This window comes from Electrophorus electricus, chromosome 23, assembly GCF_013358815.1.
Source record: "Electrophorus electricus isolate fEleEle1 chromosome 23, fEleEle1.pri, whole genome shotgun sequence".
NCBI lineage: Eukaryota > Metazoa > Chordata > Actinopteri > Gymnotiformes > Gymnotidae > Electrophorus > Electrophorus electricus.
Window position 1 is genome coordinate 3295959 of NC_049557.1, and position 14976 is coordinate 3310934.

At 48.3% G+C, this 14976-nt stretch overlaps 1 protein-coding gene across 1 annotated transcript in view; it reads left to right on the forward strand.

Annotated features, from left to right (window-relative positions):
• The window catches only part of aopep (aminopeptidase O (putative)), a 52671-nt gene that overhangs the window by 22977 nt on the left and 14718 nt on the right, over positions 1 to 14976 (forward strand). Inside the window, exons 12-13 of the mRNA XM_027031766.2 lie at positions 2867 to 2929; positions 3582 to 3665. Coding sequence (XP_026887567.2) covers positions 2867 to 2929; positions 3582 to 3665 — 147 coding nt within the window. The remainder of the gene's footprint in view (positions 1 to 2866; positions 2930 to 3581; positions 3666 to 14976) is intronic.

A 14976-nucleotide genomic window follows, 5' to 3' on the forward strand; every position in this document is an offset into this window, starting at 1 on the left:
GATCGCGTTTCAGTGCCAGCTCCAGAACCTCGATGTGTGGTCCATTGCAGGACGTTCCGGGTTCTGTGCCGTGCACACTGCTGACTGGTTACCTTAAATGTTGTGACTGGAAATGACACGCATTCCCCAAGGTGCGGTATGTCCCATGGAAGCGGGGTAAAGGGTGGAGGCCCAAGGGAGATCGCCTTAAACGCTCATCGGTCTCTCCTTGGGCGTGCTGGGTGCTTTACCGTGGTTAGCTGAGCTGTTCCCATCCATTCTGCGCTCCATAACCCGTTATATTTGCAGCAGGTCTCTAATGGTACATAGCTGCCAAAACCAACACGAGGATCAATTTTGTCATTTTAGATAAAATCCTTTTTCTCCCTCTTCTAAGCCATTACTGCAGGCTTGATAACACACTGTGCCTGAACGTCCCTCAAAGTAAATAATGGCAGGAAATAGTTGGACTCCACAATAAAGTCTCTCTCTCTCTCTCTCAATCACACACACACTATATATATATATATATATATATATATATATATATATATATATATATATATATATATATATATATATATATATAAATAATATATATATGAGACACACACACACACACACACACACACACACACAGAATGAGTAATGAGATGGGAATAGAGCTCTTTTTTCCATCTGGCTATTTTTAAAACTGTGGGCACTTAAGAATAAATGGGAATATTGGAATTTTGAGGTGGGCCTAGAATCTTACGTGTCTTCCTCTTTTGGCTTCTCTTGCCTCTGCTAGCCAGACAAACTGTGGCTAACCACGGAAATGAGACACCGGCTGTAGAATAGATTCCCTTATCTGTGTATTCAAATGCCAATGGCCATGTCACCTCAACGTGATGCCCTGGGTGACTCCCTCACCTGCTTCTGGCCATTCTTTGAGAGCACAAGCATACATGTGTCTGCCTGCCTGTCTGTTTGTGTAGGCGTGTTTGTTAAAAAGGGCTGAGAACATATAATTCTTTGTCTGCTTCTGTGTTTGTGTTTTTGTCTGTATGTGTGGGTGTGTATGTGTATGTTTTTTTCCTTGTTTGTTTGTTTGTTTTAAGGAAGGATGGGGTTGTTAGTGTGATTGCGAGACTGTGTGTGTGTGTGTGTGTGTGTGTGTGTGTGTGTGTGTGTGTGTGTGTGTGTGTGAAGGAGAGCGAGTGTGCTTTTTCATATTCACAGCTAGACCCATGATAGGGTGTGCAGGTGTGCTGAGTCTTGCTGGTGTTCTGAACATGCCTGGAATATGTGCCGCTGGTGAAGTTATAAAGGTGCTAGCAAGTTGCTAACAGTGGCAGACCCATAAAGGTGCTCGCTAGCTCTGCTAACAGTGGCACATCCATAAAGAAGCTAGCTAGCTCTGCTAACAGTGGCACATCCATAAAGAAGCTAGCTAGCTCTGCTAACAGTGGCACATCCATAAAGAAGCTAGCTAGCTCTGCTAACAGTGGTTTACTGCCCTCACGCTCTCAACTCCACACTCGTTCTCCCCAAATATGCACACAAGCCACAAACACACACACGCACAGACTACTTCTCTTTCCACGAGTCACAAAAAGCATACATGCCTCGTGTCAACCTCCCAGGCCATCCTTTAAAGCTGCCATCTGCTTTCATATCCTGCAACTTCAGACCCGTGGCTGGCGAGCCTCGGATAGGTAACAGCGTGGGAAAGAGTAGCTCTCCGAGGGCGTTCAGGGTAATCGGAAGGGTTCCACAGTAGCAGTCCGAGAAAGCCACAATCTTACACCCATGACCTGGGCAATCTTCCTCAGGTGCGCTCTGGAGGGTCAACCCATCACACGGCAGTTGGCCAGAATGCCTGTTGCCTTGTAGACCAACGTGGACCACATGGTGTGTACCATAATTTGTAAAATCCAGCTCAGTAAAGTCTTCCTGAACGGACGTGAGCCGAGAGGGTAAGTAGGGAAACATGTGAGGCTGTCGCCCAGATGTTTTGTGTTACCTGCGAGAGCCTCCATTACCTGAGCCTTTGTTCATAGCATTCCCCTGCGCACGCGCGCACCCCACAAAGATTCGCAGCAGTGTCGATGAGGGAAGTTAACGTCACCTGTCCTGACTGCAACCTTTGTTTAAAAAGGTTTTAAGGTTTTATAGCGGAAGAGATTTAATTTATATGTCTGCAAGTGCTGCTGGAGTTGTGGGCTACTTCAGTGTTTGAGTAAGGTTGTGTGTGTGTGTGTGTGTGTGTGTGTGTGTGTGAGAGAGAGAGAAAGAGAGAGAGAGAGAGAGAGAGAGAGAGCTGTAGCTCCTCCCCCAGGCGTGTACAGGAGAAAGCAGTGTTTGATTACAACGAGCTTCTGCTCCTGGACTTCAACTACTGTTGCTACTGTTGTCTGACTCTCACTGGATACAGCTACCGCACATCTCTCGCTTGCTCTCTTTCTCTCTCTCTCTCTCTCTCTCCCCCTCCTCTCCAGTATCTTTCCTCCGCTGAGGTTTTCTCACTCACTCGGTGTGTGTGTGTGTGTGTGTGTGTGTGTGTGTGTGTGTGTGTGTGTGTGCGTGCGTGCGTGTATGACCGAGAGAGAGAGAGCGAGCGAGCGAGTGAGCGCACGCAAGAGCTGAGTCCTGTAGTAGCGGAGCAGACATTAATAAGGTTAAGTGCAGTTTGTGCGAGCGCGAGAATGAGAAGGAGCGAGAGAGAGAGAGAGAGAGAGAGAGAGAGAGAGAGACCAGAGGAGGACTGGAGCAAATCAGCAGAGGAACTGACGCCCCATTTCAACTTAATGAAGGAATTTTTCCTTCTCTCTCTCTCCGTCTCTCTCTCTCTCCCCCCCCCCTCTCTCTCTCCTCTATGTTCCCTTCCTTTTCTCCTGTTCTCCAGTGGCTGCAAGAAGCCAGTTCGATATGGTCGCAGATTCCACCAGTTACAGAAGTCACCCAGGAGGTAATTCTGCTTTAACACTCGGGCTGCTCTTCTAACCTGGGCTCTTCTCTGCTCCGCTCGACGTCTGTCGGCCAGTTCAGCGTTTCTCCCGGACAGCAGCCTGTGAGAGATTTTGTGATTGCGCTATGGTGTTTTCCCTTACCTCAGATATTTCTGTATGGCTGTGCGATCTGTTGAGCGTTCGGTACGTTGTGTTTTGCTATGTGTTTAGTCGGTATGGTGTGTGTGTGTGTGTGTGTGTGTGTGTGTGTTCTGCTGTTAGTTGTGACTGGAGCATCACTCAGTGGTCGAGAAGGGGAATCACAGAGTGGAGAATCCTGTTCTGGGCAGACATGGGAAGAGAGTTTTTTAACTGCCTGTGCATGCGCATGCATGTGTGTGTGTGTGTGTGTGTGTGTGTATACTGCAGGTGGATTTCAGCTCTCACTCTGGCTTGCAACAGTTTCATTGGTATTACAAAGGTGCTCATAGACCGCATACTTCTGATTGTAGCGGTTTGTGTGTGTGAGAGTGAAAAGTGTGCACGGTGCAGTGAGAAATAGCTGCTTTTGTCTGCCAGCGAAAGGAGGCCCGTTTGTGAAGGACATGCGTTTTGGGCTCCTGCTGAAGTGATTCTTACACTCTCCTTTATCTCTTCGCCAAACCCCCCCAGGTTGCAAAATGGAAGCAGCTCCGCGGCGGTGTGGCAAAGGGCACCAAGCGGAAGAGAACAAGGTCCAAGGTGAACTTCAAAGAGGTGAGACCCCCCCTGCCAAGCCACCTTAAAACAGACCACCTCCCACCCTCTTTACCCCCCTCCGTACCCGCCGCCCACCTCCTCGGCTCTGGGTCTGTCTTTTCCAGCCGATTGTCCCCTCACACCCAGCAACTCCTTTCCTCTGCTCGGTCTGGGAGCCGTTTGTGTGTGTGCCCGTAGGACGCTATCAGATGGTGGACGGGGTGTTTATGGGTGCTTGGTTGCCTGGGATTGTTCTACACCCTCATTTCTTAGCAGTGGAGTGCCAAGCAGAGACAGAGCAGGAAAAATGAGGGCTATGATAGGGTGGCCTGAAATAGATCCTGGCTGGTGGTTTCGTGTGAGCGCACGGGATGGCCGTGCCTCGCTTAAGCCCACCCCTCTTCAGGTCTCTGCCTTGTACTGCCCACGTGGGCGTGTGGGCTTGCTTGCTGTTGTTTACTTCCATCTGCCGGTCGTTTATCTAGCGTGCAAAGTTATGCCCCGAGATATACACACTCCACGGCATAGTGACCCGAAACTTTCAAACAAGAAAGATTTGTGCGAGTGAAACTGGCAAATATTAGGAACTTCAGTTAATCTCGCATGTCGCGTTCACACTGCATGGCTGACCCTGTGTAAGGGGACAGTGTGTGGTGTTGGGTTCTCAAGGAGCTACAGAACTATGTGTATGCGCGTGGGTGGATGAGTGTGTGTGTGTGTGTGTTTTGCTTGACTTTTTCTGATTGAGACATCGTAGAGTTTCAGCAGTGATGTAATGTCTGTTCTCAGCCACTGTTATTGTCACATCAGTGGCAGGAGTGTGTGTGTGTGTGTGTGTGTGTGTGTGTGTGTGTGTGTGTGTGTGTGTGTGTGTGTGTGTGTGTGTGTGTGTGTGTGTGTGGTAGAAACTCAGAGAATGTACTGAACAGAATACCCCTTCACAAACTCTCGTGAGTGATAAAATAGTTGAAAGGAGTCACGGACGTGTTGACTCCAGAGTGTCAAAAACTTCACAGCCACATCCAACATTTACTATTATTCCAATTTTGATTGTCCGTCACAGCTGAAAATGCCTTTATTCGCCTCATATTCCAAGTAAATATTTTCCAAAATGAAATTGTAAAACAGAAAAAAATAAAATAAAAGAAGGTTGTCTGTTTACAAGGCATGAAGCCTTAGTTCAAAGACCTTGAGGTCTTTGAGAGGTAGAAGGCATGTTGTACACAGACAGTGATGGTGATGGGCGCACTTACCTGCCAGGTCGACATGTCTGCTGTGCAGAACTTCAGAGACCCGTGCAGGGTGGGTTGGGCCAGTGGGGGGGGCTTGAAAGGAAAGCGAGGCCAATTACGGCTTAGTTGGCTCTGTACAATGGTTCGGGTGGGAAGAAAGGCAATGCGAGAGAGCGATTGTTTGAAGTGCTGCCATAAAAGCCAGCCTGAAAGGAAACACTGGTGACCCCTAACACACACACACTCACACACACGTGCGCGTGCGCGCACACACTCGCTCTTCTACTCCCCTCGCCCACCTCATCTCCTGCTTGTATAAGATGGCTAGGAGCCCCTGGGTCCTCCAGGTGTATTTTATATTACTTATTCACGGACTTCAAAAGCGGGTGCCCCATCCTCTGCCTGTCCATAAATCAGGCACTGCTCTTAAACGAGGGTGGAGTTTTGAGGCCCCTGCAGGCAGTGCCTTGGCTGCCCCACTCCCAGAGGTAATTACATCATAGCTAATTGCCACTGTTGATGGCTAGACACTCCCTCCTAAACGCAGGCTGTGATCAGGGTCATTTTAATGTGAACCGAAAGTTTTCTACCGGAAAAGAGTGGAGTTTTATTGCCTCCTTTGTGTGTGTGTGTGTGTTCAGGAGTTTCCTGTGCCATATTAGTTACGCTTTTGTGATAATGAGTTTCATTTTGCTCCAGTTTTGTCCAAAACCAAGCTAATGAGGGAGCTTGTCTGCGCTGAGAGAGAGAGAGAGAGAGAGAGAGAGAGGGAGAGAGAGGGAGGGAGGGAGGGAGAGAAACAAGGCGAGCGAGACAGAAGAGGAGCGCAAGAGAGTGCAATATCCAATATCTTCTCCTTCAGAGTTCCTGTGGAATTGCATGGGTGAAGCAAGCGCGTGTGCCGTCAGCGTTGGGTCATTAGGTCTGCTGCTTGATGGAGCAGCATCTATTTCATTCATTAGCTAATGCATAACTGAGAGGAAGGAAGCCCCCGTGCCGCTTTCTGCTTTACGTCTTGTGAAACTGCTGTGTGTATCCACAACCGAGTAGGCTGTGAAACGCCGGGATGTTTCCTTTATATCAAACCACAAGTTAATCACTTTCCCTTCTCATACCGCGTCCGTGCGCCACCATGCTAGCAGACAGAGATGCTGAATTTAGGACTCTGGCCTATTTTATGGCGGTTTAAAGTTGTTTGCCGCATGTCCGATTTGCTCAGGGGAGTGTGGGGATTTCTATCGCACGTAATTTCTTTGGGCCGGCGCAGCGTTGGACGCGGCAGCTTTGTGGGCTGCGTGCTGTGGGTCTCGGATGCTTTGTCTTTGCTGGTAGTCTGGCTAACGTCTGCCTCAGCAGACCGCGTGGATCCAGCCAATCTGTTTTTCCTTCCTTCTTTTAAAATCTCTCTCTTCCTCACTGTTTCTCTCTGTTCCTATTTTATTTCTGTCTCCTCTCTCTCTCTCTCTCTCTCTCTCTCTCTCTCATCTGTCTGTTATCCCTTTGCCTGGGCGCTAGTCTGTAAGGCCGAGGCTGATTTATAGTGATGGGCGGGAGGTTGGAGGAAACACGACCCCTTAGGGCCCCTCAATCCTGCTTCTCTTCAAAGCCTCACAGGCGCACAAGTGCACAGAGTCAAAGACTGTAGGTCTACTGTGTGCGTGTGTGTGTGTGTGTGTGTGTGTGTGTGTGTGTGTGTGTGTGTGTGAGACAGAGAGAACTGGCTGCTGTTAGCGCATATTTTGCCGTCTGCGGCGTGAAAGCTGACCCAGAAATGTGCTCCTGTGTGAGAGGCACAGTGCTGGATGAACAGTGTCAGTTAGCAGAGCAGAGCTGAGTCTCCCGGGGCGAAAAAACAACAAATGATCCATAAACACCTGAAGAAAACAACAAAATATAGCCAACCTTTTCCTTAGTGGCACTTCAGCACCTGGGGGTTGTGTGCGAGTGTGAGTGAACGAGTGTTTTTGTTACTTTGTCTGCATTCATCATTCAACTATCACAGAGAATGGATTTGCTGCATTAGTTCTGACAGGAGTGTATAACAGATGTGTACTTTCTCTCTCTCTCTCTCTCTCACTCACACACACACGCACGCGCACACACATTTCACTGGTCGTACAACTGTGAGAAACCAAACACACTGATGATGAGTTCATGAGGTTTGCCAAGAGCGTCCCAGTTGTGCGTGCGTGTGCTGCGTGCGCACGTATGTCTGCCTGTCCTTTGCCTGTGTGTACGGTAAGGAACCAGAGACTGTGTCCAATCAGAGCAGAGCATGTAAAGGCCAGGGGCTGTCAAGAGGGGAAAAACCGCCAACGAGAATATGGCATGAAGTCATGTGCTTTTTATTACCCCCACACGCACATGCAGGCCGCTGTCCACATTCCCCACATAAGGGAGATTTAGGCCTTGCATGCTCATTAAACATCAGCAGGTTTTTTAGGTCTGAGTACACTTGTCCCTAAAGTAAGACGCATAACCAAAGCCATAACTCATGCTGGCGGGCTACGAGGCCCGGTTAAGACGGACTGAAACACCTTTGTGTAAATTAGCCCTGTTAAAAGGGTCAAGGAAGGGGTGGGACGGATTTATGGCCCGACTGCGCGCTAATGCCATCATGTCTGCTGCTCCTAACTGGAGAGACCCTGTAGCAGAAGAGGGCCCTGGTACGGGTCCATGTGTGTTTGCCTTCGTTTCTGTGCTGTGTGTGATCCATCTGGGCCACAGGAGGGGTCACGGAGGGGATGGCCCGGCTCTCTGCGTCGGGCTCCTGTCTCTGTCTAAGAGCCCATTAGGATCAGCCAGCCCGCACTACTGATGGCTGTAGATTTTATCTCGTACGGTAATTGGATGCGTTCATTCACTGCACACAGGTCTGTAATGCAGCCAGCGCCTTTTAAAAGCCACGGCATTATATGAACAATATATACAAAGAAGCAAGCAAAGCTGCACCCTTTCTAAAAACTCTTTCCTGCTCTCTCTCTCTCTTTCCTGTTCTCTCTCTTGCATTCTTTTTTCTCTGCTCAGACTACATGTCTGTTCTGTAAGTTCACTGTATTGACTCATCTCTTGTGGCAGTGTTGGAATGTCAGTTGTGTTTGAGGATGGAGTCATACTGATAGAGAGCGAGAGAGAGAGACTAATGGAATTCAGACTATTTGTCTGAAGTCTTTTGTTTTTCTACACTGTGTATTATTGTGGATACGCACCTGTGGACGGCGTATGTAGTTTAAGTTTTATTCGGGATTCTTTTAATGGCTTTCATAAGCTTGCGCTCTCGCCCTCTTTAGCCTGAGCTTTTTCTCGGAGGACTGGGGCCACAAGCAAGCAGCTTTTAACATGAGTGTTTCCTCAGCGATTAAAACAAGCAAACAACAACAGGCAGCAACATCTCAGTGTCATAAAACTCCATCTGTGTTTGTCTTTCTCGCGTAAATGGAAAAATACACGCTCACACACAGCCTTAACCGATTACACATGCTGTCTTTTCCCTACAACGCTGTTCACTCACCCCACTCCAGATGGATTTCGGTCAAACAGCAGTTTGTGAGTGAGTGCACTCTCATTCAGGAGCCTAAAGTGGAAAGACAAAGCCCAGTCCCGCCCCCCGAGCCCGTGAATGGACCTTGTTTGGTGGGGAACGCAATCAACTCTGGTGAATAACAACCACCCCACTCCTCCAGCACCTCATCCGCCACTGAGCAGAGTTCAAAAACATCTGTCCTGTCGGGGGGGGGGGGGGGGGGGGGGGGGAGAGAGGGAGAGAGATCTGTGTTTCGCTAATGAGGGAAGGAGACGCCAGCTCCCACAGACGACCCCGATGCTGTTAGTCCCCACTCACCCTCAACCCGCCCTCCCGTCCCGCGGAGGTCCGCGGGCCGAGGGGCTCGTAAAGCCGACAGCCTTCGCAGCGGATCTTTAATGCGAGCACTTAGTGCCGCCGGGATGCAGTGAGCTCGGGATTATGGAGGGAGAACATGTGAATCCAATAAACGGGACGTTTCGGAAGGCTCTGGAGCTTCAGGACCTTGTTATTGTTACTGCACTCTGGTCTGCTAGAAGCCTTTTCTTAAATGTTTTCTTTTCTTTTGACAAATCCTGGGAGGGGGCGAGATGTGGGTGGTTTGAGGATATTGCCCAGTGACTTATTTAATTTTTAGTTAATTTTTGAATCTTTAAATAAAGAGGTGAAGGCTGAATTCAGAGGCGCAGAACATGGTGTTGATGTACTGTGATGTTTTTACGCATTGTTAATTACATTTTGGGCACTGTTAATTGCAATCAAATATTTAAAAAATGTATTATTATTATTATTATGCAAACCTTTTTTTGTCATGGATCATCGTTAGAGGGGAAATGTGAGGAAATAAGGCTGTAAATCCAAGACTCCAGCTGGGCAGTGCCAGGCTGTTTGTTGGCACTGGCTTAGTGCTGTGAGAACTTTGCTATTGCCTAAAGGTCAAGGGTTCAATTCTCAGCCCAATGCTCCTGGCTTTGTTCATCCTGAGTCAGTTCGAGGTGATTCAAGAGTCGGTCCAAGGCCACTCCCAGTGTGCGTATGTCGCTTCATCCAAATTCATCAGCCAAATGATCCGTAACAGCAGAAGGGTTTCCGAAGGAAGATCCCTAACTAGAGAGATTTCAAACAGGAGAGACGACGTATGGGATAAGAGCAGGTACGCATCCGGCCATGGCGTCTGGCCAGAGCTTCATCACACAATCCGATTTCAGTGATTCCCTCAAAGAGAAGAGTCCCAACATGCCTTTTGCGAGGAGCTCGGGCGGATCTGAACGCGTGCAGACAGTGGGCCTTGAAGTCAGCGTGCCGGCTAATCTCCAGCACAGGAGAGTTTTCCGTAGCCAGAGATCGCGGGCTGGGAAATCTCGGAATAGTGTGTGCCTTGAGCAGCGCTCCCCTGTGCCTGTCTTTTTCCCCTTTTTTTCCCCTGGCTCTTTCCTCTTTGCCTCCTAGCCACGTTTATTGACCCACCCGGAATAAGTGAAACATCTCCGGCCCCGAAGCGCTATTGGACGGAGGCCATTCCCAAAGCGCTACTGGACGGAAGCCATTTCCAAAATTGTTGCGGTGGCTTTGGACGCTGCTGGCATTGGGCCAGGAAAAAGAGACCTTATCAGATCTGTTCGATGGCACTTTATTTGGGTCTAAAAATGTACTTCAGCCCATGAGAGAGAGAGAGAGAGAGAGAGAGAGAGCGAGAGAGAGAGAGAGAGAGAGAGAGAGAGAGAGAGCGCAAGCGAGAGCACCACCTCTAGTGTAGGAACAGCAGGAGACGGGCCCAAGCGATAGATGACTAACTGTAATGAAGTGACTACTCCCATAAACGGTTTGGGGGAAAATTGTGTGTTATTCCCTTTCGTAATATGGACTTATTCCCTTTATATGGACTATGCATGTTGAAAGATGGTAATATGCTCTTTTATATCCCAACTCTGCCATCTGTGATGTGAAGCTTCAGTAAACCCCTGGTCATTTGGGGTCAGGGCTGGTTCAAGCCATGCATCTTTCAGCATGTTTGATGGTCCCCAGGTACACAGGATGTGTGCGCAGCACAGATAGTGAGAATGAATAGCAGAGTTGAAAGATGCCTGAGACAGTGTCTGTCCGTCTGCCTACCATGTGCTCTTCTGGCCCATGGTACTCTTGCGAAGGCTCCGGTTCATACAAAGCCTGGAAGAATGCGAACGCGTGTGATCTGCAGATCTGGTAGCGCATGACAGCATGAGAAAAAGTCCATCCCACAGATCTCTGAGCTCTGAAGCTTAACCTGAGTTCAAGTCCAAGGGGGTGGGGGGGGCTTAGACCGCCCCCAACACAGCAGCCTGAGCTCAGTATGCTACCCCTTGGCCAGGTGACGGCTCTCCTTCCAGACAGCCAGGGTAGACAGGACAGGCGTGGGTCTTTGCCAAGTGCGATACCATCTCTGGGCCAGTCGTACCTTCATTTGGACATGTTTATTGTTACTGTGCCCTTTATCTTACCTGCACACCACAACTCAGCCAAGAGGAAATTCAAGCTGCAAACCTTTTTCTTTCATCTGCCAGTTTATGAGAAACATGTCCATGATAAAGGGTCCAGAATTACAAATGATAGTGTGTACATTCCAAGGAAGTACTGAAGTCAGAGTCTAGTACATAAGTCATGATCTGTCCTTCTCTGGCAAAGTCATTTACAGGAATACACTGGGCAACAAAATGTGATTTTTGTTGTTGTTGTTTCACAAAATATTAAAGAATATTATAGAATTATGGTTTTTAAGTGACAGGGCAATTCAGTTTGACATTAATTATATATTACTCATAGAAATGGTATCAGCACACTTTTAATATGCACTAACTTTTAAAATGTACAGTAGTTTGCCACTTTCCTGGGTAGTCCTTTTTTCCATACTGTACGTAATGACGTGTGAGTATACTGGAACTGTGTAATGGAACCGTTCTCAACACAGTTTGGATTCAGCATGCAGAAATACATAATGATCATATATTTTTTTGCGAGAAGCAAAATCATTGTTGACCATCAGTTTGTAATTGTCTTCCGCCTGATACCTACCCACGTGCTACTCTGCAGTCCAACAGGCAAAATGGTTCTTTTTTGCATCCCTTAAATTAGAGACTGCTAAAGGATTTGTTTTGATGAAATGCAATGTAATATGAACAGGAAGCGTACTCTGGAAGTGATCTGTGCGCGGTGCTGGACCCTGGTTTTTAATTTTCACCCCTGCGTGAGCAGGACGCGTGTCCCAGAGCCTTTTGATGCTCTTTTGAGCGAGTGTTATCAAAGCTGCTTTCAACAGGTGTGCTCCGACAGGAAGTGGCTCAGTCCCTTTGATCTTCTCTGCACGGCCCTACCCACCTTGTTTTCCCAGCCAGGGCATTATTTGGGAGGCAGGCTTGTACGTCTGTATGTGTGCGTGTGGATTTCGAGCACCTGCCTGCTTTGAGCCGTGTGCGAACGGGTTGGTCCTGTTACGAGCTGAAACCCTGACCCTAACCCTGGCTTCTATCTGAACTCAGGACTCAGCCATTTGCTTTGGTCATCTGCGTTGTTAATATTATAGTCACTGATGTCCCCATTCCTCCTTTCCTGCCTGTTGTGTGGCTGTTTGTGTTAAGTGTCTCTATCTCTCTCTCTATCTGCCACAGGATATGAAATGCCCCGCTTGGGGTGCTGGGGCCCCATTCCGAGTCTGTGGTCTGTAATGGTGTGTTGACTGACAAAAATGAGTAAACTTGCGTTTGATGTATGTGGGTGGCATGAGATAGTAACTATATATTAAATGATCTAGTCATTGTTCCTCCATTAGCCTGCGTAATTTTCCTGTACATACGCATAGGGGATCACAATAATGACACCTTTTAAGTTCGGTTTTCAGAGTATCCCAGACAACTGTGTCCTTTGAGCTGCCAAAATATTCACCTTTGTGTTCCGCTCTCAAGCGATGTTTCAAGGTCACTGGAGCGTTACTGGTTAGTTCAGATGGAGGCAGCTTTAACACACCCTGTCTTGTGTGTGCTGTCTGTTGCTCGTATATCTGCGATGTTTGTTGTCTCAGCTGCTGGAGATTACAGAGAGGCCTCTTGATTGGTCTGCCCCGACCTAGCATTAGCTGTTGATTGGTCTGCCCCGACCTAGCATTAGCTGTTGATTAATCTGCCCCGACCTAGTTTTGGCTCTTGCGGCTTACAGTCTGTGGGCATGTGGGGTGTGGAAGTCCTGAGCCCATCCCTCACACTGAGGTTTGGAACACCCGAGGCAAATCAAACCTTCTAAATTCATTTCTCAAGAAGTGTTGGACAAATGTAGACCTGTGTATGACAGAGATGCATACCTTGGGCTATCACGACAGTTTATGTAATTGATATTGTAAAGCAATGTCTTTCTGGTGCAGATCGGAACTTGTTAGGTGCTCATAAATTTCAGCAGTGTTCACATTGGAGTATGGCCAAACAATTGCTCGGTCTTGTTTGCAGGCAATGCTTGAGAATGGGAAGGAGTGTCTTGTTTGGATATAGACTGTGACATTCTGCTTGATGGCGAGGTCGTGGAGAGGTCATGGGGAAAGGTCATCCAGTTATCTTGTGGAAATCCAGGTCTGATTAAGGCACGCAGTCAGTGATGGCGGAAGACGTGAGAACCCTTCCGGCAACTGTGGCTTACACATTAAAAATCAACACAAACCAAAGTAGTTTTAATGGGCAGCTTTTGAGAATTCAAAAATCAGTTAGTTGGTGGCAGACTCCTCCTGGGCGTACACCGAGAACAGTCTCGCGTGAAGCTTTCCTGCATAATGACGGTCGGCGCGTCTGTCTGCTGTCTTAATCCTCAGAACATCCAGATCACAGAAGATGTCATGTTCACATATTACCAGCCCGGGTGCCCCATCACAGATGGTGGTTAGCAGATGTCTTAAGTACTGCAAGGCCTTGTACACCACATTACTGAGAAAAGTGCTCTCTCAGAATAAGTGCCCAAAATACAGCTAACATGCGAGGCTAGGGTCAGAAAAACAGAAACTGCCAATCGGCCCCAGCCCACGAGGGCTGTCTTCTCTACTGTTCTCTAGAATAGGGGTGGTGTCTCTGCAGAAGGACCGTCTTTTTTAGCACTTCTCGGCACAGGCGGGCTAATGCTTTGAAATCAGACAGCTCTGTTTCGCTAAGTGACGTCTCATCGACGTCCTGTCTGGTGCAGACGGCCTGATTTATAGGTGGCTATGGATCCACCCCACCCCTCCTTTAGCTTTCAGAACTGACCCAGAGGCCGCTGAAGTCTGAACAATACGAGGGTTAATGGGCCAAGACGTCGGAGTGCTTCATATCAACCGTACAGGAACAGCTGTGACTGTTTTAAAGAGGAGTTTCACTGATCTCCCAGAATTCTATTTGTATGTTTTTTCCCTAAGAACTCAAAATGGCAAGATGTCAGATCTTGCCACCAACCACTGCCCTATCCAGGCAGGGATTTGAATCAGAACTGTTATGGCTCTTTACAACACAGAGTCAGTGTTACTGATGGAAAGGGCAATCCCACCCACATGTGATCTATAATTCAATAAAGTCCCACATGCCTCTGTGGTGCCCAGAGAAACCAGGGTAGCAGAGAGACCCGGCCTGAGAGACCTGGTCCGAAAACAGCAAGGTTGCATTCGCCTGAACCATCAAGTTTACGTGCGTTTGAAGTCGTGTGGGTCTGGTGGCAGCCATATTGAGCGGCCGCCGCGTAGCTCTCCAGAGGAGACAGGACACGGCTTTGACTCCTTTGGAGGTCAGACCCTGAGGGGAGATTGCTGGTGGGAGAAAAGACATCCAACAAAGGCATAAAGAAAATGGTATGGTGTGTTGGGGGCGGGGGCGGGGGTGGGGGCAGAAACCCTAGTGCCCCAACCAGGGCTTTATGCGTAGGGCTGCCCGGGTTTTTACGAGACTGGTCAGGCCAAATAAAACTCTCTGAAGCGGGAGAATCGCCACAGAAATGGTGCTCGGCCCGTTTAATAATGTCACCGTGAGAAAGGACAGATGAGGGCCATGCATTCTGGTACACAGGACCCTCCGCAGAGAGAGAGAGAGAGAGAGACCGATGGAAACGAAGGATGAGCTTCTAAAAAGGAGAGGCCTTCGTTTCCTAGGTTTCGTCCAGAGACAAAAAGTAACAGTTCAAAAGCTGTCTGAGAAACATCCGCATGGCGACGCCAGCCGGGCTCCTGCCTTCACTCCACCATTCATGCCATTTGGATAGTTATATTTATATTTATGTATACATTTTAGCAATAAGTGCTTGGCCCCTTTTTTGTCAAGCCATACACAAGTGTTATTTAAGATCAGCTCTGCTTCAAATTATGTGGCCCGCTGCATTAGGAAATGAATCATGGTCAGTATTATACGACATCTTCCACAAATTCTTTCCAACCGATGACTAAAGTCGAAACTCGCAGAGTTCGCCACGCGCGGTCATGTGGTCCTCAGCTCTGACAGTGCCCTGCACTCCTGCCAAATCCAAGTGGAACGGGAATGATTCGGATGCCTTTCTTTGTGCCACCAACTCTGCAGTCTCCGTTGTCCTTGAGGTTTTCCCGAGC